This window comes from Onychostoma macrolepis, chromosome 21 (assembly GCF_012432095.1).
Source record: "Onychostoma macrolepis isolate SWU-2019 chromosome 21, ASM1243209v1, whole genome shotgun sequence".
Taxonomy (NCBI): Eukaryota; Metazoa; Chordata; class Actinopteri; order Cypriniformes; family Cyprinidae; genus Onychostoma; species Onychostoma macrolepis.
The window spans coordinates 8711830-8738007 of record NC_081175.1 but is presented as its reverse complement, the minus strand read 5'-3'; the positions used below and the strand labels follow the sequence as shown (position 1 = coordinate 8738007).

Below are 26178 nucleotides of genomic sequence, written 5' to 3'. Positions count from 1 at the left end.
GTGATGGTAAAGCTGAATTTTCAGCATCATTACTCCAGTCTTCAGTGTAACATGATCCTTCAGAAATCATTCTAATATTCTGATTTGCTTATGAAGAAACATTTCTGATTATTATCAGTGTTGAAAACAGCTGTGCTGCTTCATTTTTTCAGGATTCTTTGATGAATAAAGTTTTATAACAGTACAGCCTTTATTTGAAACAGAAATGCTTGCTTTAACTTTTGATAATTGATAAGACATTGATAATAATCAGAAATGTTTCTTGAGCAGCAAATCAGCATATCAGTATGATTTCTGAAGGATCATGTGGCACTGAAGACTGGAATATTAAAAATTAGCTTAGATCACAGAAATAAATTAAATTTCACAATATATTCACATAGAAAACTGTTGTGTTAAATTGTAATATTTCACAATATTACTGTTTTTAGGAGGAAGTAGAAATTTTTGGTTTTTTACTTTGAAATAGCCTTCCTAATAATATTTGGGGCTCGGACACACTCTTTTAGTTTAAATTAGATTAAAATACATATTTTAGCCAAGTATTCACACAACACATCTGATAACCTTGCACTTACTTATATGTGATGAAATAAATAAATAATCTTTTGTCTGTAATAATATGAACAGCAGCTATGCTAAACTTTCTTCTTTTGATTTCCTGTTTCTATCTCAGGATGCCCATCCCAAGGTTACTAGAGATTACACTAGCTCCAGACTGAATCCAAACTCACTTGTGAAGACTTCAGATGACGCCAACTCTCACAAAGACTTCAGATGATGGCAATTGTACATGGACACACAAAACATTGGACACACAAAACACATATCATCCTTATATTGCCTATAAGGGTAAGTTTGACGATTTTCAACCCGCTTTGTATTATTGCAACGTCTCTAATATCTGTAAATAAGCAATATTTATTCTTTCTCTGAGTTATGTGTACCTATATGTCCCCTTTTATTTGTAAGCAGCACTCCGCAGGATGATGCAAAATGAAATGACGAGTTTTGACAAAATGACACAAACACTTTTTGCAGAGAAAGAATAAACATTGTTCTTTTACATATGTTACCAACATTGTAACAATACAAAATGGATTGACAATTTTTTAACTTACCCTTTAATAATGTTGAAGGATAATATTTAACTGAACACAAAACTAGAGACTTGTTTAGTAAGATTTTATCAGAAAATATTTTAGAATTTTTTTATCATGCAATTTAAAACATTTTAACTGCTTAATTATTGTTTGCCAGCCTGGTTTTTATTTTGTGTTTATGTAACTCTTGTATTATTGTAACTCAGTTTTTGCCATGAAGATAGCCTTCGATGCTGACAGCACTGAACACATGACTTGTATTATGAACATTATTTTGTTGCCAGAAGATGGTCGTCCCCAGTGAGTCCCAGTCACCTCTGGCTGATTAAAAGATGTTTTTAAATTGTAACCTTGAAACATGCATTTTCTGTAAACCTACTTTGAAATAAGTATTGTGAAAAGTGCTATACTTATAACACATTTAACCATGTTTTTACTATAGTAAACCTGTAGTAAGCATGATTGTAGTAACCATGTGTTTTTCTTTTTTTTTTCTCCAAACCATGGTTTTGATGCCGTATTGTACTGTAGTAATATTGTAGTAATACTTCAGTAAAACTGTGGTAACCATGACTTTGTAAAAAAAAGTGGAAAAAAAAGATCTGCACACTGTTATTCCCTTTATTTAATAAAAAAAAAAAAAACGTTTCGGTCTAGAGACCTTCGTCAGGCAAACACCATGACAGTTTTTGAAATCATGGTAAATGTTTTTGTAACTATGGTTTTACTGCAAATGTTGTAGTAAAGGTTATTTTTTGTAGTTACTATGGCTTTACTGCAACAGTCATAAACCATGGGTGTTGTAGTAAAACTATGGTAGATTTTGTTTTTACTATGGTTTTACTGCAAATGCTATAGTAAAATCATGGTTAATTTTCAAAAGACTACAAATGATGGTTAATTATCCACTTTTGATCAAAGCATCTGGTAAATGTAAATATATTTGTACATGTAACCTAATATGAAATAAATGAAAATATTAATAAAGTTGCAACTTTTCTTGAAAGTGGTATATGTATTGTTTCATTATAAACCGCGGCAGCCGCGGGTGGTCCGTAACGATGAGCAGAACGCCGGTGAACCGCGTCCACGCAGAGCGCCCGGGATTTACAGCTGCATCTTCCCAACATCGGCCGGAGAGCATTTCCGATCAGAGGCCGCCTCGGCGACGTATTCCAGATTAGCAAACTCTCCCTGAGCGACATCGCGCCGATGGAATTTTGTACATCGGGTCGACGTCGGCCCGACATATGTGTGCTATATTAGGGTAATGCTCATAACAAATAAGATGCGACGTCTTTCAACAAAAGGGTGGCACTAATTCAATTCAATTCAATTCAATATCTGTAGTGCTGGCCTCAGACTTTTTTTTTTATGTAGGATATTCCAGTTTAACCTCAACTAAACTAATATAGGCAATTTTGTGGACATTACACAAATGAAAATGATACCTAAATAATCAAAAACATTTTTTCACACAATTCTATTTTTTATAGGGCCAGCAGAGAAGGCCCTGCTGCCCCTGACGGCCCATCACTAAGTGTTTTTAATTTGTAATATTTCTGTAAAGGCTATAGGGACATAATTTTTTTTCCATAGAATGATCCTTATGTTGCTGCTGATTGGGCTGGCATTTTTGACACACCCACCAAACAAGAGAAAACGTATCTCAAATCCCGTTGCACACTTCCAGGAAATGTCGTTCAACCACAGGAAACGTTGCGCACCCGTTTGAGCTTGAAAGTGCCCCAGTTTGTTTTAAAAAAGTGCCTGCCTACACTTATTTTTCCTTTCCATATTTTAATAACAAAACATCATCAGAACTATATAGCACAAATGGAAGCAGATGGAAATAATGTGGCGATCACAAATGTTTAACAAATCAATTTGATCAGTGAAACACCATTTTAAAAGCGGCATTTCATGATAAAACACTACTTTCTAATGTGACATACAGCCAAGACTCCTTGACATTTAAAAAAATATATAGCCTACTATTCAGAAGGCACTGCATTCTATGTTTCATCATATTTAAATCCTGCCATGTGTGTACTAGAGACGAGCTTGGTCGCATCTCAAAACATAGTAAGCTGCCTACCTAGAAAGGCATTTTGAAACCTCATAAATGCGCGTTCCGATTGCGTTATGAACAGGCAGCTCACTAGGTTTTGAGCCACAGCCGCGTGTGCATATGCCCACCCCGCCTCTCTCCAGCTGATGCCCGCGCCCTGTCAATCTATATCCCAGCAGAGAGAGGACGGGGGGAAACCGAAACAGAGCGGGTCCGAGGGGGGAAGAGGCGCATGAAAACATCCATGGGTGGCTGTGTGGGCAGTCATCATGATTCTTCAGGCAGTTTAAACGAAAACTCGGACGGAACCGGAGGTAGGAAACAAAAGCATTTCCTGGAAATGCGAGTCAAACTGTGCTGTTTTGGGTCTGCGCGGCTTCCCTGTCTCTTCGGCTTGTTGGTGCTTTGAAACATCGTGGTGGGGTTTGCGTCGCTTTGTAAGGCTCGATCACTCCTATCAGACCCGCACCTGGCTATAGGAATAGTTAAGACTGTGATTATGCAAATGCGTTCATAATTCTCCTCCGCCGCCCTTTGTCTTTGGGCAATAAGTCGTTTTGCATACAACACCTTCCTACTAGCTGGTTAGCTTTAGCTGTGTATTATATATATAAAGAGAGTGTGTTAGCTGCATGGCTAGTCGCTCTGGTTTTCCTTAAAATAAAATGTAGGTCATGATTTTGCCCTTGGACGTAGAAACACTTTGGGTTAGTCTTGTTTATAATTTATTTCACACCATTAGGCTTTACACATCATGTCACACCGTTTCAGCTGTATGGGCATTGTTTATTTAAGCAAAGTCACACTCCTGAATGCTGTTGTACTGAATATTAGCATGGCTGTAATTTGGTTGTAAAAAGCTTAAGGCAGTGCTACTATTTAGACCAGCAGCACAACTGGAAGTGTGATTTGCTTTAGTACCTAAAGCTTTAGTAACTAAACTGCGTTTGAGGGTAAATGTCACATGAATTGGAGTGAAGAAGAAACGGTCTAATTATTTATAGTCCACCGTAAAGTCCATTTGAGAAAAAGTTAGTACAGGATGCTCAAGGTGTTAAGTACACTGCTTATGATTACAGAGAATTAACAGTTAACTCTGAGTAAATTATGAGCAGTGTGAAATATAAAGCAAAATAACCCAGGATTCTGTTTACCTGGGGTGTAGAATGACCCTGGATTCACTATTTCAAGCAGGGCCGCTGCTGGCCAAATGGGTGCTCTAAGCAGGATTGTATTGTGTGCCCCCTACCTCAAATATTATAGTAGGTTAAAAAAAAACCTTATAGGAGTCAAAATAGAACTTTAATATAACATAAAACTAAATAAATAAATACATTTTAATTAAATTGCATTATTTACAAATTACAATTGTAGCTCTAGACAGTTACCTATGGCTATTATTTCATTAATACAATCGTCTGATTGATTTTATAGTCTCAAGCATTCATAAATCAAACAAAAGAATATTAAGCAGTTTTACTACCATGGTTAATTTTTGTAAGGGTTGTGATGGCCACATGCTTTTTTTTTTTTTGTTGTTGAAGAAATTATAGAGGCTTTGTCATCTATAGCAAAAAGGTGGCCAAAAATGAAAGATTAAGTGGATATTTGAATTAAATTTTCACACTAGAATCAAGCAACAAGGCATTCAAGTCGATCAGTTATACAGTGGGTACGGAAAGTATTCAGACCCCCTTAAATTTTTCACTCTTTGTTATATTGCAGCCATTTGCTAAAATCATTTAAGTTCATTTTTTCCCCTCATTAAATGTACACACAGCACCCCATATTGACAGAAAAACACAGAATTGTTGACATTTTTGCAGATTTATTAAAAAAGAAAAACTGAAATATCACATGGTCCTAAGTATTCAGACCCTTTGCTCCGTATTTAGTAGAAGCACCCTTTTGATCTAATACAGCCATGAGTCTTTTTGGGAAAGATGCAACAAGTTTTTCACACCTGGATTTGGGGATCCTCTTCCTCCTTGCAGATCCTCTCCAGTTCTGTCAGGTTGGATGGTAAACGTTGCTGGACAGCCATTTTTAGGTCTCTCCAGAGATGCTCAATTGGGTTTAAGTCAGGGCTCTGGCTGGGCCATTCAAGAACAGTCACGGAGTTGTTGTGAAGCCACTCCTTTGTTATTTTAGCTGTGTGCTTAGGGTCATTGTCTTGTTGGAAGGTAAACCTTCGGCCCAGTCTGAGGTCCTGAGCACTCTAGAGAAGGTTTTCGTCCAGGATATCCCTGTACTTGGCCGCATTCATCTTTCCCTCGATTGCAACCAGTCGTCCTGTCCCTGCAGCTGAAAAACACCCGCACAGCATGATGCTGCCACCACCATGCTTCACTGTTGGGACTGTATTGGACAGGTGATGAGCAGTGCCTGGTTTTCTCCACACATACCGCTTGGAATTAAGGCCAAAAAGTTCTATCTTGGTCTCATCAGACCAGAGAATCTTATTTCTCACCATCTTGGAGTCCTTCAGGTGTTTTTTAGCAAACTCCATGCGGGCTTTCATGTGTCTTGCACTGAGGAGAGGCTTCCGTCGGGCCGCTCTGCCATAAAGCCCTGACTGGTGGAGGGCTGCAGTGATGGTTGACTTTCTACAACTTTCTCCCATCTCCCGACTGCATCTCTGGAGCTCAGCCACAGTGATCTTTGGGTTCTTCTTTACCTCTCTCATCAAGGCTCTTCTCCCCTGATAGCTCAGTTTGGCCGGACGGCCAGCTCTAGGAAGGGTTCTGGTCGTCCCAAACGTCTTCCATTTAAGGATTATGGAGGCCACTGTGCTCTTAGGAACCTTAAGTGCAGCAGAATTTTTTTTGTAAGCTTGGCCAGATCTGTGCCTTGCCACAATTCTGTCTCTGAGCTCTTCAGGCAGTTCCTTTGACCTCATGATTCTCATTTGCTCTGACATGCACTGTGAGCTGTAAGGTCTTATATAGACAGGTGTGTGGCTTTCCTAATCAAGTTCAGTCAGTATAATCAAACACAGCTGGACTCAAATGAAGGTGTAGAACCATCTCAAGGATGATCAGAAGAAATGGACAGCGCCTGAGTTAAATATATGAGTGTCACAGCAAAGGGTCTGAATACTTAGGACCATGTGATATTTCAGTTTTTCTTTTTTAATAAATCTGCAAAAATGTCTGAATACTTTCCGTACCCACTGTATATTCATAATGGGGTCACTAACTTTGTCAATTATTTCTTTTTTTAACACATTTTTACTGAACTGTACCATAAATTTGTCCTATGGTGTGACACTGGATGCATCGATCCGATACTCCGGATCGGTATCGGCTCCGATACTGGTATTTTCTGCGGATCGGGTATCGGTCAGACAACGATCCAAATCCGATATTGTGTGTATACTATTCTGTGTTATTGTTAAGCCCCACGAAAGCACAAAAACATTATAAAGCACCATAAATATGGAGCGAATTTTGTGCCAATATTCATCAAACAAATCCAGCGTTTTGCAAATAAACACAATCTGCTTTGCAAAGAAAAACTTGACTTTCAAACAAACGCAAACTGATTTGCAAATACAAAACTCTATTTGAGAGAAAATGCAGAGGTATGGACAAATATGTATTGTGTGTTACAACTGTGAGACTCATTTGCCTTTTTATGACGAAATGTGACTTGATTTTCTCACAAATGCGTGCAGGCGGATTTTCTCACACGTGTCCAAACAGATTTTCTCACAAATGCAATCCAAAAACAGCAGATGGCACTGTTGGTCAATTTACGCTAGTCTCTCGAGACCCGAAACACCTTTTCAGGGAATACAGCAGACCAACATGAGTGGGAAAAAGGTGAGTTTCTGTCTTACTATATCTATAATTAACCATTTAGCCTAGGTGTTTTCACAAAGCGTCCACACTACAAAGTGCTGTAAAGTTGTTAACATGATTGATTAGTTCAAAAATCAGTAGTGACATGGCTAAACATTTAAGTAGGCAGTCTTTCTCTATAAAACTGATCCATTCTCTGTACCTCTTATCCTCTGTTGAATCGCAGGATATAGAATATATAGGCTACATATGTTGATATAATTGTTCAACATTCAAAAAAATGCAGAGGTATAACAATAAATTGTCACAATATATTGTAATACTAAAATGCAGATGTATTTTGGATAGCGACAACTGTGTACCAAAAATTAATTTTATTTTTACATTAGGTCAAGTAAGATTTATTGTCATTCTGCTATATATGATGTGACATAGCCTACAGTGGAGAGAAATGTTGTAGGCTACCTCTGCAGTAAAAGTTTAAACAAGTATAAAACTACACATAGACAACCTACTGAAAGGAGTAGGCTAAACTAATTACAAATAGGCTACTATAATCAAACTAGTTTAAGTTCAGATGAGATTTATTGTGATTCAACTATATAAATGTACCAAAATATTATCTAAACATCGATATCCCTTTCGAAAATTAACCATGGTTTTACTAAATAAATACCATGGTATTTGCAGAAAAGCTGCCATTACAGAAATGGTAACATGCAAAAAAAAAAAATAGATGGTTACCACACTTTTACTATAGTAAAACCAACTTTAATTTTCGTAAGGGATATCATAGTTTATTATAATATTTATGTTTATATACTGTATAGCATACAGTAGTTTATATACATGCCTTGTACAACATTTAAAACTAAAAGTGGCCTGTAAGGAGATATTTCATATTTCAACCAATATTTTACTCTGAATACTGGAAGATTTTAGTCTGACGATAGCCTGTTTGGAAAAGCCCAACTAAAAATATGTAGCTTTTTATATATGGCCGAGCAACATTTTAACTCATGAAGTTAAGAATAAAAGGCTACTGTCAGGAATTATATTAGTGGCTCTTCAAAAAGTCACTCCGAGAAGAGTCCTCGCTGTCCAGAGTGTGTCTTCACCCGTGTAGCGTGCCATCATCCAACGCACAGAAAAAGAAAGTAGGCTAAATTCTATGATGAAGCTTGACATTTTGATGCCATTTTACAGGGGCATCTACATGTTTATCTGGTTGATCTCAGATCATTAACATGCGATCAGAGCGCTCCGTGTGAGGCGGGATCACATTACAGGAGAAACTGTCCCTCTCCTTACTTTCATACAGATTATATAGGCCTAATCAGAGAATATTTGTTTTCAATTTGAATTGGTTTATTTAAAAGTAGAGATGTCAAGCTTTCTATACATATATGTATCATGTATGTGAGGCATATTTTCACTGAGATTCAGGTTGTTTTATTAATGTGCCAGTGAAGAAAATTCCCAGAGACGGCAGAGAACGCACCCTGTTTGTTTTCTTTATTTTACAAAAGCACATTGTTCTGTTGTTATTAAGACAATACACAAATAAAAGTAGAACCTTTGCAGTTTAAAACTATGCAATACTCGTATCTGTATTTTTAGTTATTTTCGTGGTCATCGTGAAAACGTGACAAAACCCACGGCCTTCGACCCCAAAGATTATTTTCTAATCATTCTATTGTTATAATCATTCTGAAATACTGTTAAACCACTGTTTATTAAAACGCTGAATTTAGTATTATATCAGCGTGAACTTCTCCCCAATTCACATGACAAGAGTGACACCAGAAGAGAAATATTCATCATTTTGCTTAGCTACAAAATTACATAATTATTTTTGACACAAATAATTGCACAGTGTTATAACATTTAAAAAGTTTTAGATATTGCACTAAATGATGATTTTTTTTCAATTTTTTTATTTTATTTTTTGTTAATAATTAATAAATTAAATTACTATATCTGATACTAAATTAAATTGTCTAAGCTTTCATTTTTGGTACACAATATTGTCGCTATCCATAATACATTTGCATTTAAAATTACTATATATTGTGACACAATTTATTGTTATACCCCTGCATTGTTTTGAATGTTAAACAATTGTATCAACATATGTAGCCTATATATTATATATCCCGCAATCCAACAGAGGATAAGAGATAAAGAGAATGGATCAGTTTTTTATAAGGAAAGACTAACTACTTAAATGTTTAACCATGTCACTACTGATTTTTGAACTAAACAATCATGTTAACAACTTTACAGCACTTATTGTGAATTTCACTAACTTTGTAGTGGGGACACTTTGTGAAAACACCTAGGCTAAATGGTTAATTATAGATATAGTAAGACAGAAACTCACCTGTTTCCCACTCATGTTGGTCTGCTGTATTCCCTGAAAAGGTGTTTCGGCCTCGAGAGACTAGCGTAAATTGACCAACAGCGCCATCTGCTGTTTTAGATTGCATTTGTGAGAAAATCTTTTTGCACACGTGAGAAAATCTGTTTGGACACATGTGAGAAAATCCGCCTGCACGCATTTGTGAGAAAATCAAGTCACATTTCCTCATAAAATAACAAATGAGTCTCACAGTTGTAACACACAATACACATTTGTCCATACCTCTGCATTTTCTCTCAAATAGTTTTGTATTTGCAAATCGGTTTGCGTTTGTTTGAAAGACAAGTTTTCTTTGCAAAGCAGATTGTGTTTATTTGCAAAACACTGGATTTGTTTGATGAATATTGGCACAGAATTCGCTCCATACATAAAGTCCAAGTGTTCTGAAGCCGTTCCATAGTTTAATGTGAGGTACAGATGAATATTTAAGTCGTTAAACTCAAGTTCACGTAAACACTTCTGTCTGCTGCAGCTGTCTGTCATCCTCCATTCAGCATTCAAACTGCGTGTCACGTTCGGTTACGACAGTCAAGCAGGGACGTGGGAACTATATACTCACAACTGGCGCAATGTCATAGAATGCCTCTGAACAGATTCACGCCCACTTTTGGGGGAAAACAAACCGCCATACAGCATCAGATCGAGGAAGTGGACTAACCTTACAACATGCCAAAGAGTTGTTGTGTGGTTGGGTGCACCAATAATGTTTGTAAAAACCCAAATTCAGCCCAGGCTACCTTAGCATTGCTATCGCGTTTTTTGAGTGGCACGCCACCAGCGGTTTGCCGCGGCTGGCCCTCCGTCGGTGCACCAGTGGCAAGCGGATCTCACCTAAAAAAAGTGAACCATTTGTTTATTAAAGATTTGTTGAAACTAAAGTATCAGATCTATTTGAGAATTAAACTAGCATAAAAAGCATGCATGTAAAAAACACCATTAACACAATTAACGAGCAGATGACACAATTTACAGGCCTGTCACTTGAGGGGGAAAGGCGGAAATTATTAATCCCACAGACACTGAACATGATTTTGGCAGCCTCGGACGAATTAAACTTTATACAGCGGTTTATATTCAAGTTTACAGTATGGCTAGCATGAGCATCATCGACTAGCGCGAATGGCAGGCAGTCAAACAAACGAATTAACTTTACTACGATTAAAGTTTAAAGAATTTGAAAGTGAATACTGTATAGTTTATCGTGTTAAATTTCAAATAACTAAAAGAAAGGTATACAATTTTATCTCAAGGTTTTAACGGTTAACGTTACCTCAGACCGCCTCATGAGACTGCTCGTGAGCTAATTAAATAAACAGGGCATTCATTTATTAAATTAAATGGGAAAACCTACAAAAATACAAAACACTACTCATCTTTGGTGACATCTAACGTTATAAATCAGTAAAAACTATGAATACAAGCAGATTTATAGCACTTACCTTTTCCTCCACGTCTGTCTGCTGGAAGTTGACCGTTAATGACAGGCATATGACGTCTTTTTTCCAACGTCTAATGAACGTCCAGTATTGACGTCCACATGACCTCTGTATAAGGGCTAATTGTAGGCCAAATGTGGTCGTTGTGTACGTCGTTTCTACATCAAACTTAAACTCATTTTAGACATCATTTTATACTGCTTATAGGCTCTGTACATAACTGTAGTCCCATTTCAGAAGGTGGCATACTGTTCAAGTTCATTTTCCTATAGCTTCATTTGATTATGAGCTGATAAAATGTAAAAAAACTGTAACTTGAATGCAATGTAAGTCGCTTTGGATAAAAGCGTCTGCTAAATGCATAAATGTAAATGTAAATGTAAATTATATCAGCAGCAGATGATAAATGGAAAAGGTGTAATGCATCTGAAACAATTATATAAAACTATATTAGCAGTAAAATACATATTGACTTTTTTATGTATATATTTCTTATTCTGTTTAACTGAAACGAGCAGTAAAGGGTCAATACTGAAAATATTTCTTGTCCTATCATTGAAAATTTAAGATACATAAAAGTTGTAATGATTTTCCTTCAAAGATTTTAAAAAAATATTTTAATGCTGTATAGGCATTTCTACAATAATTATGGAAAAGAATACTGACAGTACAGAACATTTCAGTTGATTCTATGCATTATTTTTCATTCTGATAGACAGGCAGATCTGTCAGCTCAGACAACTCATTAAAATTAAGGTCATGCCTCCATCTGGTGGTCATCCTTGGTATTACACTTCACCTTTAAACCAATTTCAGTGATATTTTTAATTGTTTTGTGGCCCCTGAGCTTGATACATTTTTTAAACTAAGCATGTTTCCTCAGAATGACTTGTTATATTTATGTAAAAAGTTTTGAAGTGTTTGGAAACTTCACTTTAAAGATATAAGAAAATTACTGCTATTTGTTTTACTGTTACTTTAATAAATCAAAATTACCACACCGTTCGAGATATCCTAAATCCGTCCACAATTTAAAATCTTCAGTATATTGGCATCATGTTGACAAAGTTTGGTGTGAACTACTTGTTTCTGCTTGGAGGAGTATGAGTTTATTTACAGCCTGTTTTCTCAAAAAACAAACATTAAAATAAAAATAGCCGACTTCCTGTTGGTTGTAGCTAATGACTGTAAATTAGAAAGTTGTCCGGCTTAATAAGAACAATTTATGTACGGAGTTTGGTGTCTGTAGCTAAAACTTACCCACAAACTTTTGACAAAAGGTGGCGCCTCTTCCATAGAGTGCCTCTTCCACGCCCATTTATGAGCTTTTGTTGGTGTCTAACTATCATTAATACGGATATGTGTATTGAGTTTCATGGAATTCTAAGCATGTTATCTGCCTCAAAATCAACGGAGAAGAATATTCAACTTTGACATATTGCCATGGCAACAATATTTTAGATATCAATATTCCCTTCACAGTTTTACATCGGCCGTGTTTTGTCATTATTCTGATGAAGTTTGAAGCAAATCGGGTAAAAATAAGATGCTGAATTCAAAGCATTTTGAAAATGACACATTTCCTGGTGCCAGTTGGTGGCGCTATAACTTTTACTCATAATAGTCACATCTGTTCGATCGGCATCGTACAACGAACAAACCCCTGTAGTTTGATCAAAATCAGACAATATATGTGGATATTATACATTTCCTGTCTCTCATTTTTCGCCATAACTTCATTGCCTCGCCACGGGCAAACCGTTCGAGAAATCAAAAATCTTTTCGCAATTTAGCATCCCCAATGTCTTGAGATCATGTTCACCGAGTTTGGTGGCAATCGGATGGAAGTCCTCAAAGGAGTATATCAAATTCCAGAGCATGCTCTTTTTTAAACAGCCCTAAAAAATCGACTTCCTTTTGGGTGGAGCCTATGACATTCACCACGAAAGTTGTTCGGCTCAATGAGATCTATATGTGTACAGAGTTTCATATGAATACGTTTAAGTATGTGTGAGCTATACATCAAGTTTTCTGACTATTTTACAGGAGGTGCCGTAGAGCCTCTGTGCCACGCCCGGGTCCCAGCCTCTGCGGCGTCCTAATGACCGCACATTCCAATATATGTGCAAATTATCAAGAGTTTTTAAGCATGATAAGGCCCCCAAAAAACCCCGGTTAGTCGAAGGGAAAAATAAAAAAAATAATAAGGTGGCGTTATAATTTTAACTGAATATTGGCCTTTTGATGTGTTTAGGCCAGGACTATTATAAAAGGTGTGACGTTTAGGGCAGATAAGACATTGTATGCATGAGTTACAACAACTTCCTGTGTCATGGTATTAATAACATGCTTTAGTACTTAGTAAGCATTGCTATCATGTTTGACCATTATTCTAGCATGTTTAGCACACAATGGCATAATTTACAGTGTTTCTAAAAGTGCATCACTGTGAAAAACATGTCACTTCCTGTTGTCAGTAGGTGGCGCTATCACTATAACCGAATGTGAGCATGTAGATGTCTTCAGGCCAGGACTGTAATCAAACATGTGAAGTTGAAGGCAGATTGGACATTGTATGCCTGAGTTACAACAACTTCCTGTTTGATGGAGTTAGTAGCATACTTTAGCACTTAGCTAAGTGTTGCTAATATGTTTGAGCATGTTGATAACATGTTTAGCACACAATGGCATATTTTACTGTGTTGCTAATAGTGCATCACAGTCTAAAACATGTCACTTCCTGTTGCCAGCAGGTGGCGCTATGACTGTACCCGAATACGGGAATGTAGATGTGTTCAGGACAGGCCTCTTATCAAACTTGTTAAATTTGGGGCAGATTGAACACAGCATGCCTGAGTTACAGCAACTTCCTGTTTCACTGCATTACTAGCATGCTTTAGCACTTAGCTAAGTGTTGCTAGCATGTTTTAGTATGCTTGTAGCATGCTGCCAGCATATTTATCACTTGTTGACACTTTTTAATATGCACCTAGGAGTCCATTACAGTGTTAAACATGTCACTTCCTGTTGCCAGCAGGTGGCGCTATGACTATATCTGAATATGAGCATGCAGATGTGTTCAGGACTGAACTCCTTATGAAACGTGTGAAGTTTGGGGCAGATCGGACATTGCTTGCCTGAGTTACAGCAACTTCCTGTTTCATGGCGAAACATCAAACTTTGTCAGGCCCCCAGGGACACGCCCCTTGACAAAAACTCTAGATCTTCGCAATTTAACATCGCAAAGGCCTTATGATTACACTCAGCAAATTTGAAGACGATCCGATTAAAACTGTAGGAGGAGTTCGTCAAAGTACGAAGCCTGGAAATTGCAAAAACTGCACAAAAATCGAACAGGAAATTCAAAATAACGTACTTCCTGTTGGGTTTTGGATTTTGTACCAAGAAGCTTTTTTGTAGGTAATGGTGTGTTACACGTGTGTACCGATTTTCTTGCATGTACATAAAACGTAGCTCGAGGCGCACTCTTTTGAAATATTATAGGTGGCGCTATCGAGCCATTTTGCCACACCCACTTCTGAAACCCCTATCAGATGTAAATTTTCGCCAGTTCTGACCCGTGTGCAAAGTTTCATGAGTTTTGGAGCATGAAGAAGAAGAAGAAGAAGAAGAAGAAGAAGAGGAGCAATTCCAAGAGGGTCCTCGCACCTCGGTGCTCGGGCCCTAATAATCCTTTGGAAATCAAGAGGGCCCTGCGCCTTACTGGCTTGGGCCCTAAAAATAATAATCCTTAGGAAAACAAGAGGGCCCTGCGCCTTACTGGCTTGGGCCCTAATAATAATCCTTAGGAAAACAAGAGGGCCTTGTGCCATACTGGCTTGGGCCCTAATTAAAGAGCTTAACCGAATGGGTTTTGTGGGTCGGATCTGGGCCCCATTTATATTTCTTTATTAATTCCTCTGGATAAAGTTAATATGCTAATATGCACAATCGTCTTTCAAACCACTCCATCTCTTAAGTTAAAATGTTTTTTTGGAAACCTGTACCTATCCTGATTTGATGATTTTATGTGGTGCTCAATACATTTTAAATTACATGATAAAATATTTCAGCTGTGAAGAAAATGACTTCAACTCAATCTCTAAATCACATTTTTTATTGGGTAAAACAAAGTATTAAACAAAAATGGATAAAAACACTTGAATAGATCAGGATAAAAGGATATACCTAGGCCTGTGCAGACTCCTCATATATTGATATTCATTAACCATGTTGATATTTTCTGCACATGCCTTCGACGTCCAAAAAAAGTTACCTAGTCCGACGTTCAAATGTTGAACTGCATATTGACGTCCAAATGGGGTCTTGGTTAGACGTCCAAATAGCGGACCTAGTTTGCACATCGTGCAGACGTGCAGAATTGGTCTTGGACCGACGGACGCAATATAGACATAATCTGCACGTCCGTCAGACGTCTAATGTTTAGTGGGTAGTGCAATAATATGAAAAGTTATCATGAGACCAGCTGACCACGTCGCTACAACGTTCTTCACAGGGTTTCACTCACTTACCTGACGAGTGTGACTGTCACACTGCAAGCAGAAAGCTGTATGTCTCATTTGTGTTCGCCTTCAGTGTTCTTTAGAGCATTTGCAGTACATTCGCAAGACAGACGTAAGTGCCGTTATGCACTGAAGCTTTGTAAACCAAACGAACGGTTCAAAATGTCAATATATAAAAGTGCAGAGAGCAATATTATGCATTTTGTCGCCTTCTCCCGCACCGTCGTTACTAAGCAACAGGGTAAATGGGGGAGGGGGGAGCAATCAAACTCTGGTTCGGACCAGGCAAGCTAACCAAGTGTGAAAGCACCCTAAATAACTAAACTAACTAAATAACTGGTACTTCTAGCCCTCCAACACTTCGAAGTATACCTAAGCTCTGGTAATCAAATTGTAGTGTACACAGATCATAACCCTTTAACGTTTCTGTCTCGTATGTCAAACTCCAACGTTTAACTAGATAAAAAAGTTTGTCGAGACAAACTTTAAGTTGGCTTGAGAAAGCCGGACCAGTTTGAAAAATGTAAAAAAGTTTTAAGTTTGATTGCTTTCAGTCTGAAATAGTTTGAAGTTTAAAGTAGTTTAAAAGCTTAAAGTTTGATACATAGATAGATAGATAGACAGAAATACAGATAGACAGACAGACAGACAGATAGATAGATAGATAGATAGATAGATAGATTTTAAGGACCTCAGAGTGGTTGTTAGCGTACTTAGAGTGGTTGCTAGGCTAACTCTCGTGGTTGCTATGTGGTTGCTAAGGTACTGAGTGTGGTTGCTAAGGTGTCACTATGCGGTTGGTAAGGTTCCCGGGGCAGTTGCTAGGGTGTTGCTATTCGGTTGCTAGGGTACTTGGGGTGGGTGCTAAGGTGTTGCTCTGCGGTTGCTAAGGTACCCAAAGTGGTTGCTAGGTTGTTGCTATGTGGTTGCTAAGGTACTTGGGGTGGTTGCTATGGTGTTGCTAGGCTACCCAGGGTGGTTGCTAAGGTGTTGCTATGCGTTTGCTAGGGTACCCTGGGGCGGTTGCTAGGGTGTTGCTATGCGGTTAATAAGGTATCCGGGCTGGTTGCTAGGTTGTTGCTATGCGGTTGCTAGGGTACCCGGGGTGGATGCTAAGGTGTTGCTATGCGGTTGCTAGGGTACTTGGGGTGGTTGCTAGGGTGTTGCTATGTGGTTGCTAGGTTACCCGGGGTGGTTGCTAAGGTGTTGCTATGTAGTTGCTAAGGTACCTGAGCTGGTTGCTAGGGTACCCGGTGTGGTTGCTAGGGTGTTGCTACGCGGTTGCTAGGGTACCCAGGGTGGTTGCTAGGATGTTGCTAGGGTACTTGGGGTGGTTGCTACTGTGTTGCTATGCGGTTGGTAGGGTAATCGGGGGGGGGTTGCTAGGTTGGTTTGGACAGTTGCTATACTGTTGCTATGAAGTTAGAAATAGATGACGGGGATCACGTGACCCTTCGACGGCGATGCAAGCTTAGTCTTTCGCTCTGCCACTTTGCCACATATTGTATGATCCTGTCAGTAAAATTTGAACCACTCTGCATTGGACCCATCATGAGTGCTAAGGCAGACAAAGGGGATCGGAAAAGAGAGATTGAGCAATCGCCAATGAAGAAAAAATTCAGAGATTCCGCCATCTCCAGAGAAGACCTCAACGATACTATTGCTAGCCGTATTAAACTAGCATTTAAACAACAGCAAAACACTTTGAATTCGGTTGTGAATTCGGCAGTAAGAGATGTGATGGACTCTGTACTGATTCCAGCATTGCGTGAACTGCGTGAGGACATACAAGATTAAGATTCATGATCATAATCATAGTATTTCGTTATACGCTGATGATATTATTCTATATTTAGACCACTTTGATGTTTCAGTCTCTAGTATAATTAAGGAATTTGATCATTTTAGTAGCTTATCAGGATATAAAATAAATTGGAGCAAATCTGCTTTAATGCCAATTAACAATGTTAAAGTTAATTCTTCTATTCCCTCATTTATCCCTATTAAGGAATCTTTCATCTATTATCTTATATATAAAAACATTCATAAGATTGCCAGAGACAATTTTAATAATATTTTAGTTAAGGTCAAAAATTACATTCAAAGATGGAAGAATCTTAAAGTCTCTCTCCAAGGAAGAATCTCCACTGTTAAGATGAATTTGTTACCTCGATTAAAATTTTTTTTCTCTATGCTACCACTTTCTCCCCCTCCAGGTTACTTTAAGGAGATAAACTCCATAATTTCTAAATTTATCTGGAATGATAAATGCCCCAGAATTACACTTACAACATTACAACATCCTAATAGCGCAGGAGGACTGGCTGTACCAAATTTTGAACTGTATTATTGGTCGTTCCAGCTTAAGGCTCTTCATAATTGGGTTGATCCTCAATCTACAGTTTCTTGGAGAGTGATTGAAGCTGACAAGGTTAAACCAAATGGACTCCAAGATATTTTATTTACTGGCACAGGAAAAAAAGGGGATAATTATAAATTTGGTCCGGTTGTGGCCAACTCTATTAAAATCTGGAAAATGGTTGAACGTCGGATAGGAGGAACCTTCAAATTTTGTAACAGTACACCTTTATGGCACAATTTTAATTTTGTATGCGGAAATCGTCCATTTGTCCAACCCTCTTGGTCCTCTTTAGGTTTAAACACGTGCAGTGATATATATGGTAACCAGGGCCTATGTTCATTTCAGACATTAAGAACCAAATTTTGTCTACCAGCATCCGCATATTTTGTCTTTCTTCAATTACGTTCTGCTCTCAAAGCGTATGGCGTTCCTTGGTCTTCTCCCATTTCCTCTCATCCTATGCAGGACTGGATTGCACCATCTGCTGGTCGGCCATCTGTTTCTTTAATATATAATAAGATTATTGATTGTATTACAAAACCTCTTTCTATTAAAACTATTTGGAATAGGGAATTATCTGACCTTAACTTATCTGTCGACTGGGAGAGAGTGTGGTCTAATCTCAGTTTAACATCTAAAAATCTGGCTCATCGTCTTATTCACTTCAAAGTCATTCATAGAGCATACATAACTCCTTACAAAAGATTTAAAATGAAACTACAACCAAATCTCAACTGCCATATATGTAATACTACATCATCAGGTACTTTTCTGCATATGTTTTGGGAATGTCCTGTCGTCATCAGTCTATGGACACATGTAAACCTGGTTTTATCATCCTTACTGCATATTGATTGGTCTGTTAATCCAAGTTTGTGTCTTCTTAATGATGATTCTGGTCTCTATAAGTTCAATACAAAAGAGAATGTTGTTTACTGGTTTTACAGCTGCGAAGAAGACAATAATACAAAACTGGTTTACACCGCACGTGTGGAAAAACATATTGGATCCGTAGCCTCCTGCAAATAGTGACTTGTATAACAGCACGAATCAATGGGGCCAAGCCTTCTACCATTGATGCTTGGCAGTGCTTTCTCTTTGATATACGTGACTGTATAAAGGAGTGACTTTTGTGTTTTTCTTGTCCTTCCCTCTCTCCCTCCCTTTGACTGGACTTTGAGATATTGAGTATGTGTCTGTTGTTGTTTTTTTTTTTGTTTTTGTTTTTTTTATTATTATTTTGGATATGTATTAAAAAATAAAAAATGTTGATAAAAAAGAAAAGAAATAGATGACAGATAGATAATCAGATTATAGATAAATGATTGATTGATTGATAGATAGATAGAAATAGTCAGATGATTGATAGATAGATAGATAGATAGAAATAGTCAGATGATTGATAGATAGATAGATAGATAGATAGATAGATAGAAATAGTCAGATTATAGATAGATAGATGACTTTGAATGGGTTAGAAATAGTACATAGAAGGGAAGTCTGATTGAGTCTAATGGGCTTCAGTGTGTTTAGATTTTAATTTTGACAGTTGGAGTTTGAATAGTCTTGGCTCATCTAAACATTCCGTCAGTTTTATTAGTCATTTTTAGGAAAACCGTAAGTCTGATCAGTTAGAAAAGAGTTTGAAGTTTGTAGAGTTAAAGCTCTAGGAGGAGTAGCAGTCAGAAATTTTAGTCTCAGAAAAAGAAGAATAACTAGAATGTACATTTCCTGAAGAAAATGTGAATGGTGCTTGCCGTGGAAAAACTCAGCGCTCGGTTGCTAGGTCGGCATGAGTGGTTTCTACGTCACTGCTAAGCGGTTGCTACGACACTCGGGGTGGTTGCTAGGGTACCCAGGATGGTTGCTAGGGCCGTTGCTAGGGTACCCAGGGTGGTTGCTAGGTTGTTGCTATGTGGTTGCTAGGGTAATCAGGGTGGTTACTAAGGTGTTGCTATGTGGTTGCTAGGGTACTCAGGGTGGTTGCTAGGGTACCCAGGGTGGTTGCTAGGATGTTACTATGTGGTTGCTAGGGTACTTGGGGTGGTTGCTAGGGTGTTGCTATGCGATTGCTAGGGTACTCGGAGTGGTTGCTAGGGTACCCAGGGTGGTTGCTAGGATGTTGCTAGGGTACTTGGGGTGGTTGCTAGGGTGTTGCTATGCGGTTGCTAGGGTACTCTGGGTGGTTGCTAGGGTGTTACTAGTTTTCACAGATCATTACTATGGAGTTTTATAGAGTTCTTAGTTTGAATTAGCACTTAGCTAATCACTATTAGCATATAGCTATTCACTGCTAGCATGTGTAGCATGTTTGGAAGTCCTATTTGTTAGCATGAGTCAAAAGAACCAACTCCCAAGTCTATACGACATTCTGATGCAAATATATAGGACTTGATAAATGGTTGCAAGGGTACTCTGTTTGGTTGTTAGGAAGTGGCTTGGCAGCTGCCAATGATGATACTCCAAAGGCTGTTTGCCAGTATGAATAATATGAACCAACCCCCATGTCTCTATGACATTCAGATTTGAAGATATGTCTGTTTGGAGTAATGAGAGGTGTAATGCAATGAGATAAAGAGAGGTGTAACATGGGCTCTTTTGGGTTCCTTGAAGACCAGTCGTGCCGCCGCATTCTGAATCATTTGTAGAGGTTTGACTGTGTTTGATGGAAGTCCAGCCAGAAGAGCATTGCAGTAGTCCAGCCTAGAAATGACAAGGGCCTGGACAAGAAGTTGTGCAGCATGCTCCGTCAGAAAGGGCCTGATCTTTCTGATGTTGTGTAGTGCAAACCTGCAAGATCGAGCAGTCTTTGCAATGGGGTCTTTGAAGGTCAGCTGGTCATCAAAGATTACACCGAGATTTCTGACCGAAGTTGATGGTGTAATTGTTGATGAACCTAACTGGATCGTGATGTCATGCTGTAGAGTTGGAGCGGCAGGAAAGACAAGAAGCTCAGTCTTTGCCAGGTTGAGCTGGAGGTGATGTTCTTTCATCCATGCCGAGATGTCTGCCAGGCAACCTGAGATCCTTGCAGCTACCGTTGGATCATCTGGATAGATAGATAGAGTTAGATTATAGATAGATAGAAATAGTTAGATGATAGATAGATAGATATAAGAAATGTTAGATACATTTGAATGAGTTTAAATGGATTAGAAATAGTACATAGAAGGGAAGTCTGATTGAGTCTAATGGGCTTCAGTTTGTTTAGATTTAAATTTTGACAGTTGGAGCTGGCAAGGTCTTGGCTCATCTGAACATTCCGTCACTGTAAGTCTATGGGATTTTTATGATTTTTAATCTTCAATTTTATGAAAACCATAAGTCGGATCAGTTTGAAAAGATATAGCACACCCGGCGAGATCAGTCTGAAGATCTGTTGCGAGTTTGGAGTCTGTAGAGTTAAAGCTCTAGGAGGAGTTAAAGTTGTAAATTTTAGTCTCAGAAGAATAATAATAAGAAGTTTAAATAGCATTTCAGTAAGTTGGCTTTCTCAAGCCAACTTAACTAGAATGTACATTTCCTGAAGAAAATGTGAGTGGTGCTTGCAGTGGCAAAACTCGCCCCTCGGTTGCTATGAGGTTGCTAAGGTACCCGGGGTGGTTGCTAGGGTGTTGCTATGCGGTTGCTAGGGTACTTGGAGTGGTTGCTAGGATGTTGCTATGTGGTTGCTAGGGTACTTGGGGTGGTTGGTAGGGTGTTGCTATGCGGTTGCTAGGGTACTCAGGGTGGTTGCTAAGGTGTTGCTATGCGGTTGCTAAGGTACCCGGGGTGGTTGCTAAGGTGTTGCTAGGGTACTTGGGATGGTTGCTAAGGTGTTGCTATGGTACCTGGAGTGGTTGCTAGGGTGTTGCTATGTGGTTGCTAAGGTACAAACGGTGGTTGCTAAGGTGTTGCTAGGGTACTTGGAGTGGTTGCTAAGGTGTTGCTATGCGGTTGCTAGGGTACTCAGGGTGGTTGCTAAGGTGTTGCTATCACGGTTGCTAGGGTACCGAGGTGGTTGCTAAGGTGTTGCTGTCACGGTTGCTAGGGTACCCGAGGTGGTTGCTAAGGTGTTGCTATCACGGTTGCTAGGGTACTTGTGTGGTTGCTAGGGTGGTTGCTATGCGGTTGCTAAGGTACCCGGGGTGGTTGCTAAGGTGTTGCTATGCGGTTGCTAGGGTACCCAGAGGTGTTGCTAGGGTGTTGTTATGCGGTTGCTAGGGTACCTGGGGTGGTTGCTAGGGTGTTGCTAGGCAGTTACTAGTTGTCACTGATCGTTACTATGGAGTTTTATAGAGTTCTTAGTTTGAATTAGCACTTAGCTAATCACTATTAGCATGTAGCTATTCACTGCTAGCATGTATAGCATGTTTGGAAGTCCTAATTGTTAGCATGAGTCAAAAGAACCAACTCCCAAGTCTATACGACATTCTGATGCAAAGATATAGGACTTGATAAATGGTTGCTAGGGTACTCTGTTTGGTTGTTAGGAAATGGCTTGGCAGCTGCCAATGATGATATTCCAAAGGCTGTTTGCCAGTATGAATAATATAAACCAACCCCCATGTCTCTATGACATTCAGATTTGAAGATTGGCCTGTTTGGGTTGCTAGGGTACTCGATATTGGTTGCTAGGGAGTGGCTAGGAAGTGTCTATGGTGATTCATGATTGGCTGTTTGCTGCCCCAAGTCAAACGAGCCCACCCCCATGTCTCTATGATATTCAGATTTAAAGATATGCCTGTTTGGGTTTGGGTTACTAGGGTACTCGACACTGGTTGCTAGGGAGTGGCTAGGAAGTGTCTATGGTGATTCATGATTGGCTGTTTGCTGTCTAATTGGTTGCCTGAGTAAAATGAGCCCACCCCCATGTCTCTATGATATTGTGATGCAGAGTTATGTTCAATGCAATATTCCTATGTAAATTACCATAGTAGAAAAATCGTGTGCTGTTTCATGGGCCGTCCCTCACCGTAGTATGTCAAAGGAGCAATTTTGGGGCGCTCTTGTGCCCCAGGGGTACAACTTATACCCCATTGCGGGGTATGTTCTCGCACAGCTTGACAGCCTCTTCAAATGTAGTGATTCACAAGTTTCTACGAAATTCTCGCTCTGAGCTACGACTCATCAAAGTTGGCTGCAATGTTAAGTCTATGGGATTTTTCGGCCGATTTTTCACCCACTGTACGATTATCGTACGCCCGATCGCTTATAAAAGATATAGCACACCATTCCTCAATAAGCCGCACGATTTGACGCCTCTTTCATGGGTCTGTGACTAACGGTGCAGGAGGAGTAGCGAACCGAAGTTTTGTCCAGAAGAAGAATAAGCAGAACTAGAATGTACATTTCCTGAAGAAAATGTGAGTGGTGCTTGCAGTGGCAAAACTCGGCACTAGGCTGTCAATATAGCCTTCAGTATGATTCTAGAGAGCCAACTCCCATGTCTGTATGATATTGTGGAGCTGAGATATGGCTTCTTTATGTTGCTATACGGTTGCTAGGGTTCTGTATGTGGTTGCTAGGGTGTCGCTGCACAGTCGCCATGGTGATACTTACAGACTGGTTTTTCAGCCCAAACAAAAGAGGCCAGCCCCATATCTATACCACATTCTGGTGCTGAGAAATTGCATATTCATGTGTTTGTTCAGTTACTAAGGTACTCTAAATGGTTGCTATGGTGTGGCTATATAGTTTACGGGATGATATTTAAAGACTATTTTGACAGTCTGTATCAGCAGAGCCCAACCCAATGTTTCTACGATGTTTTGATGCTGACAAATTGTTTGTTAATGTTCTTTTACGGTTGCTAGGGTGCTTTAAGAGGTTGCTAGGGCATAGCTACGGTTATCATGTCAGTACTTATTGGCGCTTGATAGGCCGAGTCAAAAGAGCCCTCCCCAAGTCTCTGTGACCTCCTGATCCAAAGATATAATCTCACTAATTTTGTGCCAATGTTAAGTCAATGGGACTTTTTCGCCCAAATTTTTCATCCACCAGATGAACATCGTACACTCAATTACTTATAAAAGATATAGCACACCTCTATAACTGGGCGGTTACTATCGTGTTGCTAAGTGGTTGGTAGTTGTCACACATCATTACTATCTAGTTCTATAGAGTTATTCGTATGTTCTTAGCCTGATTTAACACTTAGCTAATCACTATTAGCATGTAGCTATTCACTGCTAGTATGTGTAGCAGGCATGAGGAAAGTCCTGTTTGCAATCACGAGTCAAAAGAGCAAAACCTGCATGTTTATATGACACTTTTATCCAAAGATATCCTTTTTGATCTGTTTTCAATGGAGGTCTATGGGGTGGTTGCTAGGGTGCTGTAAGTGGTTGCTAGGGTGTGGCTATGAAGGTCATAGGTCATTACTTATTGGTTTCTTAAAAGATGAGTCAAATGAGTGTGTGTGAGTTACAGAGAGAGAGAGAGAGAAGGGGTTCCTAAGGGCCTGCGTGTGTGTGTGTGAGAAAGTGACAGTTGAGATTCAAATTCACGAACATTCCGCCAATGTAAGTCAATGGGATTTTTTTGCCCGCTTTTTCGTCCGCTGTGTGAACATCGTAGGTCCGATCGCTTAGAAAAGATATAGCCCACATCTCCTCAATGAGCCGGTCGATTTGACGCCTCTTTCATGGGTCTGTGACAAACGGTGCAGGAGGAGTAGCGAACCGAAGTTTTGTCCAGAAGAAGAATAAGAAGAAGCAGAATAATAATAACTAGACAGGAAAGTTTGTCGAGACAAACTTTAAGTTGGCTTGAGAAAGACGGACCAGAAAGTTTGAAAAGTTTGAAAAGTTTAAAAAAAGTTTAAGAAGTTTAAAAAGTTTAAGTTTGAAAAATGTTAAAAGTTTTAAGTTTGATGGGTTTCAGTCTGAAATAGTTTGAAGTTTAAAGTAGTTTTAAAAGCTTAAAGTTTGACACATAGATAGATAGATAGATAGATAGAGTCAGATTATAGATAGATAGATAGACAGAAAGACAGATAGACTTTAGATAGACAGATAGATAGATAGATAGATAGATAAGATAGATAGATAGATAAGAAACATTAGATAGATGAGTTTGAATGGATTAGAAATAGTATTGAGGTCAGTATGACCCCAATCAACTTTCTTTAGTTAAAAAATGTTTCCCTTCATCTCAGTGGAATAAGATTTTGTGACTTTTCAACATTTTCTATCTGTATTCACATAAAAAAAAAAAAAAAAGGGCTTGATTCGGTTGTTCTGAAGGTATGTATTATTATTTTATTGTTTTACTAATATGGTCTTTGAAAATTGAAAATGAATGGGAAATACGAAAAAATCTATATATTCTTTTTTAAAATTTGTCAAAAAATAATAATAAATCTAGCATAGGTCTGAAAATTTTCACACAGAAATGAAGGCCTGGTACTAGATCACAAATGCAATGTAGAAAAGATGCGCACACACACATACAAAAACACACACGTGTGACTGCAACAAAGAGCATTTTTATAGAAATTGGCAAATAAAATCAATAAATTCCACAATAAAGTCCACACAAAAAAATCAAAGCCTGATACTAGAGCACAAATGCAATGTGGAACGAGCATACTCACTCACGTACGTACACACACACTCTCTTACACACATACCCACCATTCATATCTGCTTATTGCAGTTGTTGTTTTTAGTTTAGTTTTTTTTTTCTTTGTTTTGATTTTATTTACATTTATGTAAAAAAAAAAAAATTTTTTGTGGCATTATTGCAAAAGCGAGCACTTCAAAATACATCAAACAAACAAAAACAAATTCTAACCTTTGAGAAAAATACTGTTTTTAATGTATTTTATAATTTTTCAATATATAATTACAAAATATATATCAGAAAAGATGTGAGAGGAGTAACTGACCACTTCCAGAAAAATGAATGGCTCTCTATGGGCCTCTGCTGGATATATATGGTCATTACACTATTCTTTCAAAAACTGTGATTTCTACAAGTTTTTCTCTAACCACCAGATGGCAGTATTGTACACCTAACACCTAGATCAATATCCAGAAACAGTTTAAATTAAATTTAGATCATCATTTAAGAGATTTATTCATAAAAATGTAATATTTCACATGCAAGCTAATGGTGTAATATAGGATTTTTGTGGTAAACAGGTACAAAAGTACTTCATATCTCCCAAAACACAGCATTAATGTATAGATGAGAAGTAAACAAAGAAAATGAAATATTATTTGAATGATTAAAAATGTATAAATGATTTACAATTACTCTTTCGATCTTCACATTTTATGTCTATTTCTTTTGTGCGTGTGTTTGTGTGTGTTAAATAGGGAAGGTATGTTTGTTTGTGTGTGTGTGTGTGTGTGTGTGTGTGTGCATGTGTGTGTGTGCATGCGTGTGTGTTAGATAAAGAATGAATGGAGAGTGAATATCCTTTAGATAGATAGATAGACAGATAGATGAGTTTGATTGGGTTAGAAATAGT

General features: G+C 38.4%; 1 protein-coding gene and 1 long non-coding RNA gene across 4 annotated transcripts in view; both read left to right on the top strand.

The window, feature by feature from the left end:
- LOC131528276 (uncharacterized) overlaps positions 1-2018 on the top strand; it is a 43973-nt gene extending 41955 nt beyond the window's left edge. For all 3 annotated transcript variants that reach the window (XR_009267838.1, XR_009267839.1, XR_009267837.1), the window contains exon 3: positions 677-2018. This is a non-coding gene — a long non-coding RNA (uncharacterized LOC131528276). The remainder of the gene's footprint in view (positions 1-676) is intronic.
- Positions 2019-3260: 1242 nt separating this feature from the next.
- Positions 3261-26178, top strand: part of ubtd2 (ubiquitin domain containing 2) — an 88747-nt gene continuing 65829 nt past the window's right edge. Inside the window, exon 1 of the mRNA XM_058757320.1 lies at positions 3261-3488. Coding sequence (XP_058613303.1) covers positions 3407-3488 — 82 coding nt within the window. The 5' untranslated portion in view covers positions 3261-3406. The remainder of the gene's footprint in view (positions 3489-26178) is intronic.